The sequence below is a fragment of the Tachyglossus aculeatus genome, chromosome 4 (genome assembly GCF_015852505.1).
Source record: "Tachyglossus aculeatus isolate mTacAcu1 chromosome 4, mTacAcu1.pri, whole genome shotgun sequence".
Classification (NCBI taxonomy): domain Eukaryota; kingdom Metazoa; phylum Chordata; class Mammalia; order Monotremata; family Tachyglossidae; genus Tachyglossus; species Tachyglossus aculeatus.
The window spans coordinates 117,651,026-117,676,740 of record NC_052069.1 but is presented as its reverse complement, the minus strand read 5'-3'; the positions used below and the strand labels follow the sequence as shown (position 1 = coordinate 117,676,740).

The window sequence follows — 25,715 nt, the reverse complement described above, 5'->3', positions numbered from 1 at the left end:
AGGTAGGACAAGGCGAAGCAACTTTGGCACATGGCCAGGATTAAGATGTGATTTCCCCGATTAATGGCCAAAATTAAACAGTCCCGCCTCAACCAGTTCTACCTAGGCCCTTTGACTGACCCACCTGAGACCCTGCCCCACTAGAGAGCCACTCACAGTCATAAACCCTACTCCCCTTCTTGCCTTTTGAAATGGGGGGATTTAGTGAGCATGAAAGGCAAACCCAGCAGCACTTCTCCCCCAGAGGAGGAAAAGTTCAGCCCAGGTTTTTTTGGTTTGTTTTCTTTTTTATGCTATTAAGCGCTTACTATGTGCCAGGCACTGTACTAAGTATTGGTGTAGATACAAGCAAATCATGTCCATGTCCCACATGGGGCTCACAGGCTTAATCCCCATTTTGCAGATGAGGTAAGGGAGGCAAAGAGAAGGTGAGTGACTCAAGATCACACAGCAGACAAGTGGTGGAGCCAGGATTATAACCCAGGTCCATCTGACTTCCAGGGCCATGCTCTATCCACTAGGCCACACTGCTTCCCTGGATCACCCCTGCCTTGGCACTGCTCTGGCTCAGGGGAATATTTAGCCTGGGGTGCTTGTATTAATCCCTTTACCTTCCTCTTCCTCCCCATTTCTCTCCTCCATCCCCACCTTTAGACACTTCCTCTTCCATTTCCACTTGGCCGCCTGAATTGCCCTGCTCTTCGTCAGGTGTGCTCTCGCCATTTCTCCTCAGCCACCTCCTAGAGGGTGGAGCCCAGTCTGGATTCTCCCTGTCTTTCCAGAGGGAGAATTTGAGAGGCTTTGGGGTCAGGCTGGGCTTGGAACTCCAAATTCCCCTCTTCTGGTCCTGGGCTCACCTGGCCTCCCCTGCAGCCCTTCAAGAGCGTTTTCTGTTGTTGGTCATTTGAGGAATGTGTTGGAAAACATTGTGGGTTCCTGCTTTGTGGCTCCACAGAGGGGACCTGTGTGACCCTTGTTTTATGTTTTTCTGTCGCCACTGGGTTGTTCTCCATCTCCTCCTGAATCTTCCACTTCCAAAATACCCTTCCCCTTTGGAGGAGAACCCCTGCCCCCTTCCCTTCCTCCCTGCCCCCAGTAAGATGTCCTCCCTTCTCTGTCTCTGTTGCCTGTCCTTGGGAGGTGAGGACGGAGGAGCAAGCTACAGGGGTCCCCTGGGAGACGGAGCGCTCACGTTCTCATGAAGCCCACTAGTGTAGGACCCGCTCGACCCCAAAAGCTGCTTCTCCCGCTTGCATTTTCCGACAGACACATTCTTGTTTCTCGGGAACAATGTGTCAGTTTCATCCACAACAATATCCTTTCATCTCGGGGCATGCCGGCCCCAGTGCACGCTGGGTTGGCTGGGGACAAAGAGTGCCTTATTGTGCGGTGTAGATGTGTGATTCTGTTTTTTCCACATCACTGACCTAGTGCCTTCCCCGTCCTTGGTTATGCAACAGCCGCAGGCTGTTTAACGCTCTCCTGGCCAATACGAAGCTGAATTTCCTTTCCTCCTCACATCCTGTGGGATTTCAGCCTCTGGGCCAAATGTCAACAGGTGTTCCTGCCTCCCAGCTAGAGCTCCCACTCACTGCTGGGTTAGATTCTGTCACGCATGCACTCTCTCTCTCCCTCTCACCCTTCTCCCACCCGCCCCATCTCCAACTCACCCACGCTTTCTTTTTGTTGCCTTTTCGTCATCCCCTTTAGCTGGGATTTGCTGACTTGAACCTGGCCGAGTTTGCCGGCTCCGGCTCCGCCGTCCGCTGTTGCTTGCTGGAGGGGTATGACACCAAGAACACCCGACAGGACAACTCCATTCTGAAGGTACCACGGGGGCTCTCAGGGCCCGGATTGCATTCCGGCCTTGTAGATTAGCTGTAACCCCAGACAGATTTTCCGATCTTTTGCCTCAACCTGCCTGAGTAGAGCCCCAGGCTGCAGATTCAAATGTGGTTTTGGCCCAGGTAGGATTGGATGTGAGTTTGGGCTGAATCAAGAAGAGTGTCAAGGCCTCACTTGCAGGGGTCACTGCTCTGTGTGCGATGGTTTCATGTATGCATGGTTGCCCCATGGATTGCTGCAATCTGTAGTCCCCAGGGCATGACTGCACGTGCATAGAATCCTGGTAAAACTCTGTAGTGCCCCAATCCCAGCCTTATATAAGGCTTTGGGAGGCCTAGTGTGGAACCATAATTTGCCTAGGTTCAGCCACCTTGCCTGCAAGTTCAGACTCCACAAGTCCCACTGCTGGGTTAGGTCCATGCTGGGTTCTAGCAGAAGGTAGTGAGAAAAATCAACACTCTTTTGGACAGTTGTCATACAGTGAGGGTCACCTGGAATGAGTGCCTATTGCAAGAGTGGCGGCGTCCGCTCAGTCTGGATTCGCTGGCTGAGGAAACTTCCCCATAGCCCGGGTCTTTCCCATCTCCTTGAGACAAGGAGAGATCGGGAGTTGCAGAGGAATGTAGGGTGGGTGTAAAGGACTTCCTACCCTGGCTCCTTCTTGATCTCCAATCATATCCTTCTGGTTAGGACAGCAGTTCAATCTCAGCCACATACCTGGTAAGGTCACGGGCTGATTTGTCCCAGGCACAGAGGCCAGAGGCCTTTGGAAGCACAGTGGCAGCATCTAGCATGGTGAACACAGTTAGTTTCTGAGATAACAGTCTTTGAAATCTCTGCTGCGTGCTGTACTAGAGACATGGCCCTTCACTTCATTGTCCCAAAGCCCTGTGGTGGCGGTTGTTAGTGGTAATAATAGTAATGATGCTATTTATTAAGCACTTACTGGGCTCAGAGCACTGGAAGATAAACACTGAGAAAGAATACACAAATAGAAATTAGACATAATGTTAAGTGTCACTGCTTACACAGATATGGAGGTCCAGCATGGCTCTGGATAATAATAATAATAATAGTAAAAGTTATGGTAAACGCTTATTATGTGCCAAGGAATGTACTAAGTGCTGTGGTAGATACATTGTAATCAAATTAGACAAGGTCCCTGTCCCATATACGGCTCCCGGTAGAAGTGGGAGGGAAAAACAGGTATGTTCTCCCCAGTTTATAGATGAAAAAACTGAGGCCCAGAGAAGTTGTCACCTCCACAAGGTCACACAGCATACAGAGCTTGGATTATAATCCAAGTATCCTGCCTCCCATTCCTGTGCCCTTTCCAGTAGAAGAATTGAGGGACTCTGGAAGGAGTCTGGGTCTAATGCCGGACACCAAGATCCACTCTAGACCGGGAAACGGGACCAGTGATTCTCCCTCCCTCCTCTATAACACTGTATTTCTCTTCCCAACAGGTCACTATCGGGATGTCTCTGCTGTCAGGAGATCCCTGTTTCAAGACGTAAGTTGAAGTTCCCTTCCCCGTGCTTCGAAAGAAGGGCTTTTTTCTTTCCCGGGGGGATGGAGCAGCAAGGAAGTGGGCAGCACGGTCTGGATTCCCAGAGCTGACCCTTAGAGGGAAGGTCAAGCGGGTCAAAGCCTAGCTCAGCAGGGAGTGGGAGGAAGGACGCCCGGGCCTCATATCCTCTCTGCCTGGCTGGGCTCCAAGACCTGAAGGAACGGGGCCTCTGCCAAGGGTCATGGGATTGGAGAGACCCTGGGGAAGTCTCTGAGATTCGCCCGGGGGAAGACTCTGAGGATTTACTGCTCTGTGTCCACAGGCCCCCTTCTACCGCCAAGTCCATCTCCATTCCGGGGCAAGACTCGTCCCTGCAGCTGACCTGTAAGGGTGAGGGGACGTGCGGCAGTGGGAGCGGCGGCTCGGCCACCCTCACCGGGGTGAAGCAGCCCAAGGCAAGACCCACCATCCTGGGCTCAGGTACGTTCCCGTCTTCCGCCATCCAAGCCCCTTAGTGCCGGGCTCTGGTCGTTGCATATTTCCTCCTGGGTAAGACGGGGTGAACCCTGTGCCAACAGGAGCCCCGTGTAGTGGATGAAATGCTAAATTGGGTGACCCAGCCTAGATAGAGCTCTGCCCAGAGAACAGAGGGTAGACTTGAGCGGGGCTTTTCAAGTGCATGCGGAGTTTTGGCCCCTGGGCATCTGGAGTTACCCCATGGCAACTAGAGGAGGGATCCCCTTGCCTCCCCAGTCCAGCACTGGAAGGGTGAACCAAGTTCTGCTGCTCGCCCCTGGAACCGGTGGAGGGATTTGTGCAGACTCTGCCTTTTAAAAATAGATAGCCAGGGCCAGCGCAGGGGCCTGCAGGAGCCACCCCTCGGCCCAAGGAAGCGAAACCAAGCGTCCTCCCCGAGCGGGTCAGGATGGGACGTCCTTTCTCAGCAGCTTCCTCCAGACCCCCATGATCCCGCGGCCCTGCCCGTTGGCCCGGGGGTACATTCCTCATTCACTTGGCACCAATTTGGTCGAGCCAGTGACTTCCCCCACTCCGGCTTGGACAGGTCGTGCCCAGTTATGTCTCCCACAAGAGGGCAAAAGAAAGGGAAGTCGTGTCTTGGATGGGTTCGTGAGTCTGTCTCCCTGCTGCTCTCGATGCCCAGGTCAATCAATCAATAGTATTTATTGAGCATTTACTATGTGCAGGACACTGTAACCAGCACTTGGGAGAGTACAGTACAACAGAATTAGCTGACATCCCCTGCTGTGAGCCCACTGTTGGGTAGGGACTGTCTCTATATGTTGCCAACTTGTACTTCCCAAGCGCTTAGTACAGTGCTCTGCACACAGTAAGCGCTCAGTAAATACGATTGATTGATTGATTGAGTTGACAGTCTAGAAGATTGATTGGGAGGACTGTGGGCGGTATCTGGTCAGCAAGTCTGAAGGGCTACAGGGGCCTGGGCACCACTCTGGGGGTTCCATCTTGTCAGTTTGGGGCAGAGTAGGGGCAGGAAAGTGGCTGTCCCCAGAGGTCTTGGGCTGTTGAATCCCTCAGCCACTCCTGACTTCCTGGACCTCCTTACCTCCCCTCCCACCCCACAGACAGTACTTATTGACCTTCTCAGATTCCCTCCAAGCCTCAGCTCATTCCGTGTGTCTGACCTGCCTTCACCTTCCTCCCAGAGTCCCGTCTTCTCCCCAAACCCTTCCCTGGGGACACTGTGGGGACTGGAGAGAGAGAGAGCAGGACTCCTCGCTTTACTGCAGGTTCCTTTGTGAGCTCTTTGGCCCCAGTTTCCCTGTGGCAGTATGATGATGCTGAACACGCTCTGGAAAAAAAAACTATTGTGATTCATTCTCAAACTCACCACCTTGGCCGGAAAAGTTCTCCTCTTTAATCAGCCAAACTAGCTCCTCTAGGAGTTGGCCACCTGGGGAGCTGAATGCCGAGGGTTCCCCTAGACACCTCCTCACACTTACACCCCCACATCCTCGGTCTCCCTGCTTCCTCTCTTGGTTAATTAGTTTAGTCTGCCCAATTGATTATAAGCTCCTCGAGGGCAGGGAGCATGTGGTTGCTTCTGTTGTGCTCTACCAAAAGTGTACTACACTGTCTAGCCCTCGATAAGGATCATGGATTGATTGTTTCGGAGCCAAGGCCGGCTGTGGGAGCTGGCCCAGCCTAGGTAAGCTCCTCAGGTCCCTGACCAGCTCTGAGCTGAGGCAGTGGCAGCTGGAAGAGAGGGACACTGGGGGAGTTCTTTGGATAAGGAGTTCCCCCTCAATCCCAGGACGGGTCGGAGGGGGACCCCTTCTGATCGCCCTCCTTTGCTGTCCTGCAGGAGTACCCGAGGAGCCAGATCAGAACCTATCCAGCCCAGAAGAGGTGTTCCACTCTGGCCACTCCCGCAACTCCAGCTACGCCAGCCAGCAGTCCAAGATCTCGGGTGAGTGCCCTCAGTGAGCTCCTAGTGAGGCGTGGTTGCCGGGAGCTTTGGCACCAGAGCGGCCCGGGACTCTGGCTGCTGGACTCTTCCTTCAAGAGAGGGCACAACCTGGCCCGCTCCGGGGGGGCAGGCGCTCTGCCGGGGGTGAGCCCGCTGGGGCCAGGGACTAATCTCAGGGCGACTGGTCCGTCCCCAGGTTACAGCACGGAGCACTCCCGCTCCTCCAGCACGTCGGACCTGACGCACCGCAGGAACACGTCCACCGGCAGCAGCGCCTCCGGGGGGCTCAGCATGACGGTGGTGGAGTGTCCTGAGCGAGAGAGGGAGCACAAGCCCGAGAAGCCCCCCCGGCCCCCCAGGCCTCCACATATGCCAGACCGATCGTTCAGGTGAGAGGTCTAGAGGGCACCGGGGGGCTAGCTCGGCCCTGCCCTCTCTGGGGCTGCTTTAGTGAAAAGCAGTGTGGCCCAGTGGATAGAGCTCGGCCCTGGGAGTCAGAAGGGCCTGGGTTCTAATTCTGGCACTGCCACTTGTGTACCATGTGATCTTGGGCAATCATCTGTAAAATGGGAATTAAGACTTTGAGCCCCATATAATAATAATAATAATAATAATAATAATAATAATAGCATTTATTAAGCACTTACATGTGCAAAGCACTGTTCTAAGCGCTGGGGAGGTTACAAGGTGATCGGGTTGTCCCACAGGGGGCCCACAGTCTTAATCCCCATTTTACAGATGAGGTAAGTGAGGCACAGAGAAGTTGTGACTTGCCCAAAGTCACACAGCTGGCAATTGGAGGAGCCGGAATTTGAACCCGTGACCTCTGACTCCAAAGTCCGTGCTCTTTCCACTGAGCCACGCTGCTTCTCATATGGGACAGGGACTGTGTCCAACCCAATTTGCATATAACCATCCAAACGTTGAGTAGTGAATCACTCAGTCAATCATATTGAGCGCTTACTGTGTACAGAGCACTGTCCTAAACTCTTGGGAGAGTTCAGTATAACAGTAAACAGACACATTCCCTGCCCACAGCGAGCTTACAGTTTAGAGGGGGAGACAGATAATGATATAAACAAATAAATAAATTACAGGTGTGTACATTAGTGCAGTGGGGCTGGGAGGGGGAGATGAATAAACGGAGCAAGTCAGGGTGATGTAGAAGGGAGTGGGAGAAGAGGGAAGGAGGGCTTAGTCAGGGAAGGCCTCTTGGAGGAGAGGTGCCTTCAAAAAGGCTTTGAATCGGGGGAGAGTAATTTTCTGTCGGATATGAGGAGGGACGGCGTGCCAGGCCAGAGTCAGGATGGAGGCGAAAGGTTGGGGACAAAATAGACGAAATCGCGGTGCAGCGAGAAGGTTAGCATTAGAGGAGCCAGCTGTGTGGGCTGAGTTGTGGTAGGAGAGTAGCGAGGTGAGGTAGGAGTGGGTGAGGTGATTGAGTGCTTTAAAGCCAATGGTGAGGAGTTTCTGTTTGATGCAAAGGTGGCTGGGCAACCACTGGAGGTTCTTGAGGAGTGGGGAAACGTGGCCCCAATGTTTTTATAGAAAAATGATTCGGGCAGCAGTATGAAGTACTGACTGGAGCCGGGAGAAATTGGAGGCAGAGAGGTCAGCAGGGAGGCTGATACAGTAATCAAGTCAGGATAGGATGAGTGATTGGATTGGACGGTCAGTTGAAGTAGAGTTGGCTCCCCCATTAGTGGGTGGGGCTGTCCTCAGGTAGGGTGAGGAAACCCTTACCCCATCCCCGTCTCCCTCCCAGAGAGCCAGCAGACAAGCCCAAAGAAGCTGGGCTTGCTGGAGCCAGGACAGCATGCGGGTGGCGCTTGGCCTCCACAGAGCACACCAATCAATCAATCAATCAATCAATCGTATTTATTGAGCGCTTACTGTGTGCAGAGCACTGTACTAAGCGCTTGGGAAGTACAAGTCGGCAACACATAGAGACAGTCCCTACCCAACAGCGGGCTCACAGTCTAGAAGGGGGAGACAGAGAACAAAACCAAACATACTAACAAAATAAATAGAATAGATATGTACAAGTAAGATAAATAAATAAATGAATAGAGTAATAAATATGTACAAACATATATACATATATACAGGTGCTGTGGGGAAGGGAAGGAGGTAAGATGGGGGGATGGAGAGGGGGACGAGGGGGAGAGGAAGGAAGGGGCTGAGTGTGGGAAGGCCTCCTGGAGGAGGTGAGCTCTCAGTAGGGCTTTGAAGGGAGGAAGAGAGCTAGCTTGGCGGATGGGCAGAGGCAGGGCATTCCAGGCCCGGGGGATGACATGGGCTGGGGGTCGACGGCGGGACAGGCGAGAACGAGGCACGGTGAGGAGATTAGCGGCAGAGGAGTGGAGGGTGCGGGGTGGGCTGTAGAAGGAGAGAAGGGAGGTGAGGTAGGAGGGGGCCAGGTGATGGACAGCCTTGAAGCCGAGGGTGAGGAGTTTCTGCCTGATGCACAGATTGATTGACTGCCAGAGTCCCTGGCAGCCCTTCCCCTGCTCAGGTCATCGACCTGGCCCCCGACCCACCCTCCTGCGGATCGTTTTTTCAGGAGGAAGAAGGATTCGGTGGAAAATCACCCAACGTGGGTCGATGACACCAGAATCGACGCTGACGACATTGTGGAGAAGATCATGCAGAGCCAGGACTTCACCGACGTCAGCAACAACGAGGGTGAGGGTCCCCCCCGAGCCTGCCCCTGCTCCCTCCCCGCCGTCCTGTCTGGAGCTGGGAGATTCCCAAAGGGCAAGAGGCAGGTGGGGAGGGGGTACCCCGGCTCTGCTCCTGCCCCTCTCAACCCTCACTTCCTCCCTACAGACAGTAACCTCCGGCTATTTGTGAGCCGAGACGGCACCACGACGCTGAGCGGGATCCAGCTGGCCAACAGGTAAAGCAGCCCCTCTCCCTGGGCAGGGCCTGCGTGAACTTAGTGAGAAGCAGCATGACCGAGTGGAAAGAGCACGGGCCTGGGAGTAAGAAGGACAAGGGTTCTAATCCCGGCCCCACCACTGTGTGACCTTGGGCAAGTCACTTCACTTCTCTGTGCCTCAGTTCCCTCATCTGTAAGATGGGGGTTAAATCTGTGAACCCTGTGTGTCCCAATTAGCTTGGATCTACCCCACTGCTTGGAACGGTGCCCGACATAGAGTAAGCGCTTAACAAATACCACAAAAAAACCCAACCCACCAGGCTTGAGACCTGTCAGATCTGCTAGTTTTTGTGGGCTTCCCCTCCCTTGCAGGGGCTTGGCTGGCAGATTGTTATCTGGGGGGTTAGTGAGGTCTGGGGACTTATTGCCAGGGACTTATTTGGGGAGACTTTGTCCCCCTTCTGAGCTGGAAATCCCACCAAACGGCAGTTTGGCCAGAGCAGCTGGGAACCCTGGCCCTGCCCTCCCCTAGTCCTGCCAAGAGAGTTTGATCCCGTCTGGCCGGGACACCCCTTCTCACTTCCTTTTGGTCAGGTGTTGGCATTGCAACCCCCTGCCGCCATCGCTTGGAGCAGGTGTTTGACTCCAGACCCCTGGGCTGTTGACCTTGGCTCTTCTCCCCCATCGCTTTGTTTCTAACCAGCCTTCCTCCTCCTCTCCCACCCGACAGGGTCTCCTCTGGAGTTTACGAGCCAGTAGTGATCGAAAGCCATTGATCCCAGAGGCGAAGGAGACCCCTCCTGGAAAAAGGCCGACTCCCCGCATGCCCGTGGGCCTCTCGGCGTCCTCGGTCAGCTACTCGTCATTCCGGAGGGGTGGCCCCCCCAGCTCTACAGGCCACCTTTCCCCTTCTCTCTCCTCCGTCTCCCCAGCTTGGCCTCTCGCCCCTCTCCAGTCCTCATTTTTGCACTCCAGACCTGGACCGGGCCAGGCCTGCTCGGGAAAATGGCTCAAGATGGCAGTTACCCCTCCCACCCCGCAGCTTTGATGCCATCCCGTTCTCAGTCCTTTCCCCAAATTCCAGCCCCGGCCGGATGGAGCCACTGTGAACATTACCCTAACCACTCACGCGGGGAGAGCCGCACTGGTGGGAAGCCAAAGGCCAGGGCCACTGACGGGCAGGATGGTTCCTGGGAAACGAGGAAACCGTCTTGGCTCAACCTCCGGGTCACCCCCAAGACACCCCCACCGTCCAGTTGGAGCAAACCACTCTCCGGAGCCTGGATCGAAGGGGAGAGGAGACAGGGTTCGGGGCTGGCCGGCCCTTGTGAGGTGGGCCGTAGCTCCGTGGCTAGGCGGGGAGTGGTGTTTAGGTGTCGCTTCCGGCCACCCCCACGGAGAAGCAGGCGAAGAGCATGGCTTGTCCGTGTACTCAGCCGCCCACCTGTCCTACAACAACGACTGTGAGTATCCTCTTTCTCCTCCAGACCCCAGAGAGGGCAAGGGCTGAGAGCAGTCATCCCCCCAACTACTCCCTTCTCCCTGCCACCATTCCTTCCTCATGCCGTTCAGTAACAGAGGCCAGGGTTGGGACACATAAAAGGGTGCCACCCGTGATTCCAGGAGGCAAGATCGACTGCCTGGCCTCCCTCCTCCTCGGGATGAGAGGCTGGGGTCCCTGCTGCGTGGTACACCTGCTCCCACCCTGCCCTCCCAATGGTTTGGATTGGGAGGGCGGGGTTTCCACTGCTCCTCCCCCGCTCATTCAACCAGGGCTGTGGCCTCAGTGGCCACAGAGAGGGGCCTGCGTGACTACCGTCAGCAAAGATGCTTTTCCCCTCTCCTGGTATCGGATGGCAGGCCCTGCGGAAGCCCTGCTATCCACTACTGGTCTGCAACCTCCCACCCCCACCCCAAAACCATTTCACTTTCAGCCGATAAGCTACTCTGCCCAATGCCACCCTCGTTCCTTTGGAATCGTTTCTGCTGTTGCTCTCAGCAGCCCTGCACTTTGCACACTCCACCCGGGCTGGATTGCTCCCCACCCACCAGCCCACCCGCCACACACCCTGTCGCCAATGCTCACTGGATGAGAAGACGCCCTCCCCTCCCGTTCCCCCGGCCCCCCTGGAATTGTCCAAGGAGTGTGGCTTGGTCTGCCGGACGGGTCATGTTGCAGAACTGGAATGAATGGGGACCAAGGCGGGCCTTTCAGTGGTCCCCTTGGCCGGGCCTGGATGCCAGGCTGGCTAGCGAATGGCCCTGCAGGATCACCCTGGGGTTCCGGCGGCCCATGCAAGGAGGAAGAGGCCCTGAAGCTAGGGGAGAGGAGACCGCACAGCTGGAATCTGTGCTCCCGGTCTCTCTCTCCTCCCTCCACTCCACAGGAGGCCAACCAGGATACCGAGGGGTCCCCTGGGGTAAGCGGGGCCTCCTGCTTTGAAGTAATCCAGTCCCCACGTGCGGACGCACGGTCTACTGTGGGACACGGGTCCCCCTCCACCCGGGGCTGAGTCTCCGTGGGAGCAGTGGAGAAGCTGGGCAAGAGGGAGACATGGCACAAGAACCCGGGCCTGGGGAGAAGACCCCATTATGAGGCCGGAGGAGCAGCAGCCAGGACAGAGGGGGTGGGGGGCGGTTCATCTCCTGTGACCCTTGCAGCCCATGCCACCCTTGCCACCCCCTCCCAGCAACACCCGTAGAGCCCTGCTCCTTTTTCCCTTGCTGCCCTGGAGGCTCCTGGGAAGCGTGGCAGATGTGGATGTTGGGAGCGGGGCAATCCACAGGGAAGACTTCTTTATTTCCCGAGCAGCGGTCTCAGGGGGGTCCCTGTCAGGGGCTGCCCCACTTACCACGAGAACCTGGGGGCTCCCCTCCCCCTGCTTCCGTCCTGCTGCCCCTCCTCCGGCCCCCACCCTGCCACGGCCTGGCTCCTGGCCAAATTCTGAATATTGTGATGTTGCCATGTGTGGCCATTTCAGCCTCAATGCTAAAACCACTGGCTAGACTTCTTTTTTTTTCCTGTTTTCCGTCGTAAAGTTGTAATTTTGTATAAACCCAGCGGGCTGGTGTTAGAATTTTTTTTGTGCTTCCTGTTTTTTTTTTGTTTTGTTTTTGATGTTGTTTCCTTTGGTATTTTATTCCCCAGAGAGAAAGTTTATCCTCCCTTTCTCTCCTCCCACCCCACCCAGCTGGCGCTCGCTCCCCTGGTGGGAATGCGGGGAGCTGATCAACTCCCTTGAGGTGGAGGGAGCAATGGGGCAGAGCTGGGCTCTGCTCCCCTTTTCTCTCCCCCCCCGCCGCCAAAGCAGAGATGACTCGGTTTCCCTCTCAACTGTTTGACAGCAGTTTGGATGTTTCCAGATCCTGGTTTCTGGAAGCCCACTACAGAGGGAGGACTGAGTCCCAAGTGTGTATTTTTTTTTAATTACCCTTTTAGAAAATGAGTGAAAGGCAGTCAGCATCCAGTGAGGCAGACCCTGCTGTCTGCTGGCTACAGTGGGCCCTGATCGGGAAAGGTGCCACCCCAGCCCTGGGTGGGCAGGCGGACGGGCAGGCACCCCTCTCCTGCATACGACTGGCACTTTACATGGAAACTGGCCTCGAGGTCCTGAGGATTCCCGGGATCACGAGGCCTCTTCCCCCTCCTCCTCCTCCTTTTCCTATTCCTCCTTTTCCTCCTCCCAGCCCCGTGTTCTTCTCCTGGGCGAAGTTGGGCTCCTCTGGAATGGTTTTGTGGAAAACTTCTTCTGGGAGCAGAGCTGGGGAGAAAACCACATTATGGGCTGCTGACTGGGAGGGACCAGGGGTAGGGGGTGGGAAGAGAATCTTTTTCTTTGAAATGATTTTTGGTTTTTAAAGAGTGCGCAGCTGGACTGTGCACCTTGAGGGCTCCCGACCCGGAGTCCCTGTGGATGGGGGGATTCCCTCCCCAAACCCCCCCAATCCCACCACCCTTCTCCCCTCCTATTCCCCCTGACCTCTCACGTTCCAGCTTCAGGGTTCTTCAGCCCTGCCCCCTGAGAGACACATTCACATGCCGCACACACACGCACACACACACACAGACATGTACATATACATACACGCACCCCCACACCCGACCCCCCACCCCTCGAGGAGACCCTGGCCATCCCCTGGGGTTAAAAGGAATATGCAATGATCTGGGCCTGGGACAGTTTCCTGGGGAGGGAGATGCCTGTCCTCTTCGACTGATTTCCCGAGCTCTGGGTTTCTCCAACCAGGCCGTGCCAGTGCTTTATATTCAAATAGAGAGAGAGAGACAGATTATATTAGAGATATTTTTGGAATGGGGATAGGTCTATGCAAAAGCAAGTGGGGAAATCTCTTGAGAGACAGATTATCGTTTTTACTGGGAAATCTAGAAGTGAGGGAAAACTGATTTTTTTCATCTAAAAGCGCGTGGATAACGGGGACTGTTCTATTTTGATGATTCTCGGAGACTTCTTGGGACAGGGATGCATTGCCCTCCCCGTTCCCCTCCCTCTCCCTCTCCCCTGGGGGTTTTGTAAAATCCTGCTCTTGGGGGGACCAGGGGGTTTGTCGTGTTTCCCCCCGTGTTTGTTTGGGGTTTTTTTGTTTTTTCGTTGTTTTTTTTTTTTTCCTAACGGAATGCCGCCGCCAACTCTGATTCAACTGATTGTGTTTGTATTTCTGTGTCCGGTTGGTTCCTATTGTAGAATAACTGTGTAAGAGGAATCAATCTTAGGGTCCGACGTCTTTATGGTTTGAGGGAAATTAAAGCTGTGGGGTTTTTGGTATTTGAGCCATGTGTTCTCTGTCTTGCTTGGGTCGGGGTTTCAAGTGGCTTTGATGGGAGCTGTCCCCTCTGGGCGGGCGGGTCGAGGGGCCGTCTGCCTGGCCGATGCCTTGGATCCTGGGGGAACGGGGATGTCAGCACCCGGCCCAGGAAGAAGACAGGTAGAGGGATCCTCTGGACCAGGGGGGAAATGGGTAAACCAAAAAATAGCACCGTAAGCCCTCCCTTCCTCTTCTCCCATTCCCTTCTGCTTCGCCCTGATGTGGTCCCTTTATTCATCCCCTCTCCCAGCCCCACAGCACTTCGTGTACGTATCTGTAACATTTATTTATATTAATGCCTGTCTCCCCTTCTAGGCTGTAAGCTCGTCATGGGCAGGGAATGTGTCCATTTATTGTTACATTGTACCCTCCCAAGCGCTTAGTACAGGGCTCTGCACACAGTAAGCGCTCAATAAATACGACTGAATGAATTAATGAAGGAACCAGGCACCCCCCCCAACTGTACATCTGCCCACCACAGATGAGGAGGAGGGGGAGGAGGAATCAATCAATCAATCGTATTTATTGAGCACTTACTGTGTGCAGAGCACTGTACTAAGCGCTTGGGAAGTACAAGTTGGCAACATATAGAGACGGTCCCTACCCAACAGTGGGCTCACAGTCTAGAAGAAATGATAGCATTTATTAAGTGCTTACTATGTGCAAAGCACTGTTCTAAGTGCTGGGGAGGTTACAAGGTGATCAGGTTGTTCCCCGGGGGGCTCACAGTCTTAACCCCCATTCAGCGTGGCTCAGTGGAAAGAGCCCGGGCTTTGGAGTCAGAGGTCATGGGTTCGAATCCCAGCTCCGCCACATGTCTGCTGTGTGACCTTGGGCAAGTCACTTCACTTCTCTGAGCCTCAGTTACCTCATCTGTAAAATGGGGATAAGACTGTGAGCCCCACGTGGGACAACCTGATCACTTTGTATCCCCCCCAGCGCTTAGAACAGTGCTTTGCACATAGTAGGCACTTAACAAATGCCAACATTATTATTATTATTTACAGATGAGGTAACTGAGGCGCAGAGAAGTGACTTGCCCAAAGTGACACAGCTGCCAAGTGGCGGAGCCGGGATTTGAACCCATGACCTCTGACTCCAAAGTCCGGGCTCTTCCCACTGAGCCACGCCGGAGGAAGCTGGAAAGGGGACGTGGAAAACATGCTGAGCTCCGCCTTGCCCTTTTCACCCTCTCTGCTGGCCTTGTTGTCCCTGGGTCCAGGCCGCCCACCTCCTTTCCTCTTATCCCAGGCTAAATCAGGCTCTCTCCTTGTTTCAGGTGCTTAAAGCAGAGTCACAGCCTTCTTCCAGCTGGGAAAGTGAGTCAGGCGTCAGTGTGACTTTAGAGATCCATTGGTAGGCTGAGAGCCCAGCGCTCCCCATCACCCCACTAGATGCTGGCAGCAAACGAGTCCATGAATCGGGGCAGCCTCCAGTGGCTTTCGTGTTCCACGAGGCAGAGGGAGAAACGGAGACATTGAGCAGTAATGGGATGAGAACGGATCTCATACCAACTCTGTTGTATTGTCCTCTCCCAAGCGCCTAGTATAGTGCCCTGCACTCAGTAAAAGTGAGTTGAGAAGCAGCGGGTTCAAATCCAGACTCCGCCAATTGTCAGCTGTGTGACTTTGGGCAAGTCACTTCACTTCCCTGTGCCTCAGTTACCTCATCTGTGAAACGGGGATTAAGACTGTGAGCCCCGCCATGGGACAACCTGATCACCTTGTAACCTCCCCAGTGCTTTGCACATAGTAAGTGCTTAATAAATGCCATTAATCCCAGCTCGGTCATGTGTCTGCGGTGTGACCTTGGGCAAGTCACTTAATGTCTTGGTGCCTCAGTTACTTTGTGAAATGGGGATTACTTCTGTGAACCCCATGGGACATGGATTATTAATAATAATAATAGTGGCATTTATTAGGTGTTTACTATGTGCAAAGCACTGTTCTAAGCACTGAGGAGGTTACAAGGTGATCAGGTTGTCCCACAGGGGGCTCACAGTCTTAATCCCCATTTTACAGATGAGGTAACTGAGGCCCAGTGAAGTGATTTGCCCAAAGTCACACAGCTGACAAGTGGCGGAGCCAGGATTTGAACCCATGACCTCTGACTCCAAAGCCCGGGCTCTTTCCACTGAGCCACGCTGCTTCTCTGTTGTGTCCAACCTGATGTGCTTATGTCTCCCCCAGTGCTTAGTGCAGTGCCTGGCACATAGTAAGCACTTGAATACCATTTTTAAGAAAAGCGTGATGATAATGGTGCGACAACAGTTAGCGGTGAGAAGCGGGCAGAGCCAGGGGCAGATCTGCCCAGTCCAGCTTCCCGGGCCGGCAGCAGGGGAGACCGAGAGCCGAAGAGCCACCCGCAGTCTGGGAAGGACTGGGCTGGAGGCCAGAGCCAAGCGAGGCATGACTCTCAAACTTGGCCACGAGAAGCAAAATAACCCAAGGACAATTTAATATGTCCTTCTTGTAAGGCGGAGAAGGAACCGCTCAGCGGCAGGGCTGGAAAGCCTTCCAGGCATTCCTAATCAATCAATCGTATTTATTGAGCGCTTACTGTGTGCAGAGCACTGTACAAAGCACTTGGGAAGTCCAAGTTGGCAACATAGAGAGACGGTCCCTACCCAGCAGTGGACTCACAGTCTAGAAGAATGCCTTTCTGGGGAAAGGCATTGGGCAGAGGCACAGGCCAGGAAAGGATCCCGAGGCCAATCAATCAATCAATCATATTTATTGAGCGCTTACTATGTGCAGAGCACTGTACTCAGCGCTTGGGAAGTACAAATTGGCAACATATGGAGGTGGTCCCTACCCAACATTGGGCTCACAGTCTAAAAGGGGGAGACAGAACAAAACAATCAATCAATCAATGGTATTTTTCAACTACTTACTGCGTGCTAAACACCTGGTACAGTACAATGGGGAAGCAGCATGGCTCAGTGGAAAGAGCCCGGGCTTTGGAGTCAGAGGCCGTGGGTTCAAATCCCGGCTCCGCCGCTTGTCAGCTGGGTGACTTTGGGCAAGTCACTTCACTTCTGTGGGCCTCAGTTCCCTCATCTGTAAAATGGGGAAGAAGACTGTGAGCCCCTCATGGGACAACCTGATTACCTTGTATCTACCCCAGCACTTAGAACAGTGCTTGCACATAGTAAGCGCTTAACAAATACCAACATTATTATTATTATTACAATACCACAGAGTCCGTAGACCTGTTCCCTGCCCACAACGAGCTCAGTCTAGAGAGGGAAGACATTTTTCCCCATCTCTGCACAGCAGCTTCCCCCTTCTAGACTGTGAGCCCGCTGTTGGGTAGGGACCGTCTCTATATGTTGCCAACTTGCACTTCCCAAGCGCTTAGTACAGTGCTCTGCACACAGTAAGCGCTCAATAAATACGATTGAATGAATGAATGAATACCCAGTTTTGGAAGCTCTGTGCTGCCAGTCCCTTTAGAAATGAGGCCATGTGCAGGTGGAGGGCATTGGGAAGGGTGACTTGAGAAGCAGTGTACTTAATAATAATAATAATGGCATTTATTAAGCGCTTACTATGTGCAAAGCACTGTTCTAAGTGCTGGGGAGGTTACAAGGTGATCAGGTTGTCCCACTGTGGGGGGGGGCTTACAGGCTTCATCCCCATTTTACAGATGAGGTAACTGAGGCACAGAGAAGTTGTGACTTGCCCAAAGTCACACAGCTGACAGAGCACGAATCTGGGAGTCAGAAGGACCTAGGTTCTGATCCCGGCTCTTCCCCACGTCTGCTGTGTGACCTTGGGCAAGTCATTTAGCTTCTCTGGGCCTCAGTTACCTCGTCTATAAAATGGGGAATAAGAGTGTGAGCCCCATGTGGGACAGGGACTGTATCCAATCTGATTAACTGGTATCTACCCCAGCGCTTAGAATAGCGCTTGGCACATAGTAAGCACTTCACAAATACCATAATTATTATTATTACTAACCTCAGAGTGTCCCCAGGAAGAGCTAAGACTGATCTTTCAGTTGGTCCAGAGAGGGTTTGTGAGACTTGCCCCAGGGCACACAGCAAGGCAGAGGCAGAGGAAGTAAGCAGGGATTTTCTCCCATAGAGATGTGATTCTCGGGGTAGCGATGTAGTGAATCTTAAAACAGACCCCAGTGTGTGAGTGAGTGACGAGGCATTTAGTAAAGCAACCCAACCCGCTGTGCACTCAACCTTTCTCTCAGAGCTTCCAGATTCTAACTTCTCTATTTCCTTCCTAAACTAGAGACTCAGACAGAACATATACACCTTCCACGAACTCTTCATGGCACCAGTCAGAGGGTGGCATCGTTGAGGATGGTATTTCTTTAATGATCATCCCGCCCCGGCAATATCGACCCCTCTGAGCCTGCCTGGCTTAATGCGGCTCTCAGGATATCAGTACCAGCGCAGGCTCCTCCTGTCCCTCTCCAAGCTCCCTGATAGAGGCCTTTCCCCGTCCAGCTCGCACCTCTGGCCCACCCCTTGAGACGCGTAGGGGTTTGGGGAAGAGAAGTGACCGTCCTGGCTCCCGGGTCAGGTCCCCTTCGCGGCCTACGGCCCGAAGCTGTGAAGAGGGAGGGTCTGATCCGTGGCCGGGTGATGAGTTCTGATCCTGTGGCCCAGGAAGGAGCAAGGCCCGCACCAGAGCCAGTCCTCACGGAGCAGCCGAGGGCCTTCTGCGGTTTGAGCGACCCGCAGCCCGCAGGAGCCTGCGGCCAAAGGAAGGCGAGGGTCGGGACCGGCACGTGGTGGCCGGCTTGGGCCAGCCCGGCCCCCTGCCCCGAGGCCGGCTGACGGCACCGAGAACTGGCTCCACCCTCGGCCCCCGGTTTCTGGGGCCTCCGGGGAATCCACTTTCTGCCACTCTCCCCCTTCCTCGTGGCCCCGGGCCCCTGAGAGTCCACTTGCGCGACCCTGAGTGTCAGGCAAGGTGCAGACCCACTGGGCGAAGGAGTGCAGAGTAGGTCAGCTCTTCCCCAGGCTCTGCCCTGCCCCAGTCCGTGGGCCCGGGAGGCTGGTCGCCCTGGGCTCCGTTACTTACCCCAGACGACGTAGAGGGCCAGAGCCACTGTGAAGCCAGCAGCAAGGAGGGTGCCCGGCCCCAGGGCCCAGGGCTGGCAGTGATGTGGGCAAGCACAAGGGGTCTGGATGAAGAGCTCCAAGCCGTCCGGCCGGCGGGAGGCTGAGGCCCTGGAAGCTGAGAGGCTGCAATTGAAATGGACCAAGGTGCGCAGGGAGTTGTCAGGCCAGGCTGAAAAACAATAATAATAATATCTGGTAACAGCTGACTATGTGCCAATGACTGTGCTACACCCTGGGGTAGATGCAAAATAATCAGGTTGGACCCAGTCGCTTTCTCACATGGGGCTCTCCGTCTAAGTAGGAGGAAAACAGGTATTGAATTCCCATTTTACAGATGAAGAAAGGGAGGCACAGAGAAATGAAGTGACTTGCCTAAGGTCACGCAGCAGACAAGTGGCAGAGCCACTTAGAACCCCAATCCTCTGCCCGGCCTGTGCTCTTTCCACTAGGGAATACTACTTCTCGTGCAGGGCTAGGGAGGGGTGGGAGGAATCAGGGGTGGGCGTTAGGTTGGGGGGAGCAGAGGGAGAGAGGAATTTCCCTGGTGATTGTCCCCAACTGGCCACCCGAGATCTAAATTCCTCCCACCATTGCTGCTTCTCTCCCTAAAATAATCAGTGAGTCGATAGTATTTATTGAGCCCTTAGTTCAGAAAACTGTACTAAGCACTTGGGAAAGTTCAGTGCAGTAAAGTTGGTAGACATGATCCCTGCCCACAAAAGAGGGGAAGACAGACATTAAAATAAGTTACAGATAGGGAAAATAGCGGAGGGTAAGGATATGTACATAAGCTATGTGGGGCTGAGGGTGGGGTGAATATTAAGTGATTAAAGGGTACAGATCTAAGTACATAGATGATATGGGTATGGCAGGGGTAGAAGGGAAATGAAGGCTTAGTTGGGGAAGGAATCTGGAAGTAGATGTGATTTTAGGAGGGTTTTCCAGAAGGGGAGAGTTGTGGTCTGTCAGATTATTATTATTATTAAAGGGGGAGGGAATTCTAGACCAGAGGAAGGATATGAGCAAGGGGTCGGTGGTGGAATAAACGAGAATGGGGTATAGTGAGTAGGTCGGCGTTAGAGGAGTGAAGGGTACGGGCTGGGTTGCAGAAGGAAATCAGCAAGGTTAGGTAGGGGAGAGAGAGAGCCGATTGAGTGCCTTAAAGCCAATCTGTTTGATGTCGAGGTAGATGGGCATCCACTGGAGATTTTTGAGGAGTGAGGAGACCTGGATTGAATCCTTTTTCTTATAAAAATGATCCTGACAACAGAGCGAAGTGTGGACTGGAGGGGGAAGACACTTGAGGCTGGGAGATCAGCAAGGAGACCGATGCAGTAGTTGAGGTGAGCTAGGATAAGTGCTTGGATCAACGTGACAAAAGTTTGGTTGGAGAGGAAAGGGTGGATCTTAGAGATGTTGTGAAGGTAAAACTGACAGGCTTGCATGACAGATTGATTGTGTGGGTTGAATGAGAAAGATGAGTCGAGGACAACGCCATGGTTACAGGCATTGAAACAGGGAGGATGGTGGTGTTGGCTATGGTGATTGGAAAGTCAGGGGGAGGACAGGGTTTGAGTGGGAAGATGAGCTCCCCCTTCTCCCTCTCCCCAGAAGAGGCCCTCCAGTCACAGTCACCAAGTCCATGGCTTCTTCATTCATTCATTCAATCAATCGTATTTATTGAGCACTTACTGTGTGCAGAGCACTGTACTAAGCGCTTGGGAAGTACAAGTTGGCAACATATAGAGACGGTCCCTACCCAACAGTGGGCTCACAGTCTAGAAGAGACTTCTTCCAGCCCTCACCCACATTTCCCTCCTTCTCTCTCCTCTCCCTCAAGGTAGCCCTGGCCGCCCACCTTGCTCCCAGAGAGGCCACACCAAGTCTCTGTGGTCCATCTGGTCCTCACCGATTCCTCCGGCCCCCCCGCCCAGTCAGCCCGACCCGGCCCCCGTCCTTTCTCACCGGGGTAGATTACTGTAAGCACGCCGGTGCCGTTGCTATAACGAAACTCGCTGTGGCTGTGCCGGCCATAGGCCTTGTAGCGGGCGCTCCCGGGGCCCGGCTGCCTAAAACAGGAGTGAGTAGAGAGGGTGAGGTGAGCCCACGCAGGAGCAGGAGTTGGGGACGAAGGGAGGTTATGGATGGGGAGACCGAGGCACAGAGCAAGGCAGCCCCCGCGCCCTGGCCGGGCCTTACCTGCTCATCACACACACAGCCACTTGAAGGCAGTCGGTGGGGGAGAAGTCAGCAGGTTCGTTGAATGGACGGCAGGGACTGAACAGGACTTGCTCCTCCGGCCTGGCCCCGGGCTCCAGGGACACCTCCAGGGGCCCCACCGCGGCCAGATTGATGACCCCAGAGCCGTCCCGCAAGAGGCACTCACAGGGGGAGACCCGGATGCACCCCGCGGGCTGGACCGGGGCCCTCACGCTGTCCCACAGGCAGCCGGGCAGCAGCAGGAGCAGCAGCAGGTTGAAGCCCTCCATCCCGCGAGGAGCGGCCAGAGCTACTGACACGGGGGTGACAGAAATAGCAGAGGCCCAAGACCCAGCCTCACGTGGCAAGGCAAGGAGAAGAGTTGCAGAGGGTGGGGGGGGGGGGGGGGGGAAGCAGAGGGGTGAGAAAAGAGAAAAGAAGGGGATGGGGGCTGAGGAAAAGGAGTAGGGTAGCCATCCAAATAGGGAGAACATAGACACAATTTTTCTCTTGGGGGGAGGGTGGCGTTTTACGTCCATTTTAGAAACTATCTTCCCAATGTGCCTTTTCCCCTCATTCCCAGGACCCAAAATGTCCTGATCTCTTAAGAGCCCGTGAAAGACGGATCACTGTGATTTCAGGCACACTGATGATGTGAACAAGCAAGTGGTAAGTGCAGAGAGGCCGAGAGGGAGCCCAGCCAGAGACAGGGGCTAGGACCTTGGAGCTGTGTTGCGGTCACATCAGTGTCACAACTAGACAAGCCAGGAGGACCAGGGGTTGTTTCAAAAGGCCCCAGGGATCAAGCAGACAATAAGAGCTAAATAAATATGATTGAATGAATGAATCAGGGTCCAATGAGCCTGGTCTAACCCATGGGGCTTGTGCAGAGAACCAGGACACCTAGGGCATGGAGTGGCCCCAGGGATGACGAGAGCTGTCCGGGTGGTAGCTGGCCACTGACAGACCTTGCAAATTCCAGGCGAGGAGGCACATATGACATCACACACATCAGCATGGAGAGTCAGAAGAACACATATGACATCACACACATCAGCGTGGAGAGTCAGAAGAACCTGGGTTCTAATCCCGGCCCCGCCGCGTATCTGCCGTATGACCTTGGGCAAGTGACATAACTTGCCGATAGAGAAGCAGCGTGGCTCAGTGGAAAGAGCCCGGGCTTTGGAGTCAGAGGTCATGGGTTCAAATCCCGGCTCCGCCACTTCAATCAATCAATCAATCAATCGTATTTATTGAGCAGTTACTGTGTGCAGAGCACTGTACTAAGCGCTTGGGAAGTACAAGCTGGCAACATATAGAGACAGTCCCTACCCAACAGTGGGCTCACAGTCTAGAAGGGGGAGACAGAGAACAAAACCAAACATACTAACAAAATAAAATAAATAGAATAGATATGTACAAGTAAAATAAATAAATAAATAGAGTCATAAATATGTACAAACATATATACATATATACGGGTGCTGTGGGGAAGGGAAGGAGGTAAGATGGGGCGATGGAGAGGGGGACGAGGGGGAGAGGAAGGAAGGGGCTCAGTCTGGGAAGGCCTCCTGGAGGAGGTGAGCTCTCAGTAGGGCCTTGAAGGGAGGAAAAGAGCTAGCTCTCATCATCATCATCATCAATCGTATTTACTGAGCGCTTACTGTGTGCAGAGCACTGTACTAAGTGCTTGGGAAGTACAAGTCACACACATCAGCGTGGAGAGTCAGAAGAACCTGGGTTCTAATCCCGGCTCCGCCGCGTATCTGCTCTATGACCTTGGGCAAGTGACATAACTTGCTGATAGAGAAGCAGCATGGCTCAGTGGAAAGAGCCCGGGCTTTGGAGTCAGAGGTCATGGGTTCAAATCCCGGCTCCGCCACTTGTCAGCTGTGTGACTGTGGGCAAGTCACTTCACGTCTCTGTGCTTCACTTGCCTCATCTGTAAAATGGGGATGAAGACTGTGAGCCCCCCGTGGGATAACCGGATCACCTTGTAACCTCCTCAGTGCTTAGAACAGTGCTTTGCACATAGTAAGCGCTTAAAAAAAACTTCTCCGGGCCTCAGTTACCTCATCTGTAAAATGGGGATTAAGAATGTGAACCCCTTGTGGGACAGGGGACTGTGTCCAACCTGATTAACTTGTATCTACCCCAGTGCTCAGAACAGTGCTTGGCACATAATAAATGCTTAACAAGTACCATTATTATTATTTTTGTATTATACCAGGTACATCACGGTCACCGTTTGGCGGAAGTAGGCCAATTTTGTGCAATCCTAGCACATCACTCCTGGGGGGATCTCTGAGCCCCACACTTGTTCTAGAGCCTATGTGTTCTCCTCCCAGTCTATAAAAACTTCGACACTGTACCTAAGCTGTGCAATTTATCAGTTGGAGCTGTGGAGCAGACAAATGGTGGAGCCAGACAGTCAATCGTACTTATTGAGCACTCACTGTGTGCAGAGCACTTGGGATAGTACAATAAAACAGGCACATTCCTTGCCCACAAGGAGTTGAAGGTCTAGATTCAGATATAGAACTGTGCTCTCCCCATTAGGCCGTGCTGTTTCGTGGGTTCTGATTCCGGCTCCGCCACCTGTCAGCTGTGTGACTTTGGGCAAGTCACTTCACTTCTCTGGGCCTCAGTTCCCTCATCCGTAAAATGGGGATGAAGACTGGGAGCCCCACGTGGGACGACAACCTGATTACCTTGTATCTACCCCAGCGCTTAGAACGGTGCTTAATAATCATAATAAAGTTGGTATTTGTTAAGCGCTCACTATGTGCCAAGCACTGTTCTCAGCGCTGGTATAGATACAAGGTTATCAGGTTGTCCCACTTGGGGCTCACAGTCTTGATCCCCATTTTACAGATGAATTGACTGAGACCCAGAGGAAGTGAAGTGACTTGCCCAAAGTCACACAGCTGGCAAGTGGCAGAGTTGGGATTAGAACCCACGACCTCTGACTCCCAAGCCCGGGCTCTTTCCACTAAGCCACGCTGCTTCTTGGCACCTAGTAAGCACTTAATAAATACCATTATTATTATTGTTATTGTTATTATAATTACAACCTTGTATCTACCCCAGTGCTTTGAACAGTGCTTGGCACATAGTAAGCACTTAACAAATACCACTATTATTATTAGAAAAGCAGCGTGGCTCAGTGGAAAGAGCACGGGCTTGGGAGTCAGAGATCATGGGTTCTAATCCTGGCTCCACCACATCTGATGTGTGACCTTGGGCAAATCACTTCATTCATTCAATCGTATTTATTGAGCGCTTACTGTGTGCAGAGCACTGTACTAAGCGCTTGGGAAGTACAAGTTGGCAACATACAGAGATGGTCCTTACCCAACAACGGGCTCACTATCTAGAAGGGGGAGACAGACAACAAAACAAAACAGGTGGACAGGTGAGCCTCAGTTACCTCATCTGTAAAATGGGGATTAAGACTGTGAGCTCCACGTGGGACAACCTGATCACCTTGTAACCTCCCCAGTGCTTAGCACATAGTAAGTGCTTAATAAATGCCATTATTATTATTATTAGCTCCACGTGGGACAACCTGATCACCTTGTATCCGCCCAGCGCTTAGAACAGTGCTTTGCACGTAGTAAGTGCTTAATGAATGTCATTATTATTATTATTATTATTAGCTCCACGTGGGACAACCTGATCACCTTGTATCCCCTCAGCGCTTAGAACAGTGCTTTGCACGTAGTAAGCGCTTAATAAATGCCATTATTATTATTATTATTAGCTCCACGTGGGACAACCTGATCACCTTGTATCCCCCCAGCGCTTAGAACAGTGCTTTGCACATAGTAAGTGCTTAATGAATGCCATTATTATTATTATTATTATTATTATTAGCTCCACGTGGGACAACCTGATCACCTTGTAACACCCCAGCGCTTAGAATAGTGCTTTCCACATAGTAAGCGCTTAATAAATGCCATTATTATTATTATTATTATTATTATTATTATTATTATTATTATTAGCTCCACGTGGGACAACCTGATCACCTTGTATCCCCCCGGCGCTTAGAACAGTGCTTTGCACATAGTAAGCACTTAATAAATGCCATTATTATTATTATTATTATTATTAGCTCCACGTGGGACAACGTGATCACCTTGTATCCCCCCAGCGCTTAGAACAGTGCTTTGCACATAGTAAGCGCTTAATGAATGCCATTATTATTATTATTATTAGCTCCACGTGGGACAACCTGATCACCTTGTATCCCCCCAGCGCTTAGAACAGTGCTTTGCACATAGTAAGCGCTTAATAAATGCCATTATTATTATTATTAGCTCCACGTGGGACAACCTGATCACCTTGTATCCCCCCCAGTGCTTAGAACAGTGCTTTGCACATAGTAAGCGCTTAATGAATGCCATTATTATTATTATTATTATTAGCTCCACGTGGGACAACCTGATCACCTTGTATCCCCCCAGCGCTTAGAACAGTGCTTTGCACATAGTAAGCACTTAATAAATGCCATTATTATTATTATTATTATTCTTAGCTCCACGTGGGACAACGTGATCACCTTGTATCCCCCCAGCGCTTAGAACAGTGCTTTGCACATAGTAAGCGCTTAATGAATGCCATTATTATTATTATTATTAGCTCCACGTGGGACAACCTGATCACCTCGTATCCCCCCAGCGCTTAGAACAGTGCTTTGCACATAGTAAGTGCTTAATGAATGCCATTATTATTATTATTATTATTATTAGCTCCACGTGGGACAACCTGATCACCTTGTTCATTCATTCAATCGTATTTATTGAGCGCTTACTGTGTGCAGAGCACTGGACTAAGCGCAGCGCTTAGAACAGTGCTTTGCACATAGTAAGCGCTTAACAAATGCTATTATTATAATATTATTATTATTATTATTATTATT

The 25,715-nt window shown here is 52.8% G+C and overlaps 1 protein-coding gene across 1 annotated transcript in view; it reads left to right on the top strand.

Annotated features, from left to right (window-relative positions):
• The window catches only part of FAM102A (family with sequence similarity 102 member A), a 49,380-nt gene extending 35,909 nt beyond the window's left edge, over window positions 1–13,471 (top strand). The window contains exons 4-11 of the mRNA XM_038745049.1: window positions 1,711–1,827; window positions 3,312–3,358; window positions 3,678–3,835; window positions 5,700–5,804; window positions 6,001–6,193; window positions 8,368–8,489; window positions 8,634–8,703; window positions 9,416–13,471. Of these exons, the coding sequence (XP_038600977.1) occupies window positions 1,711–1,827; window positions 3,312–3,358; window positions 3,678–3,835; window positions 5,700–5,804; window positions 6,001–6,193; window positions 8,368–8,489; window positions 8,634–8,703; window positions 9,416–9,461 (858 nt within the window). The 3' untranslated portion in view covers window positions 9,462–13,471. The remainder of the gene's footprint in view (window positions 1–1,710; window positions 1,828–3,311; window positions 3,359–3,677; window positions 3,836–5,699; window positions 5,805–6,000; window positions 6,194–8,367; window positions 8,490–8,633; window positions 8,704–9,415) is intronic.
• Window positions 13,472–25,715: the final 12,244 nt, after the last annotated feature.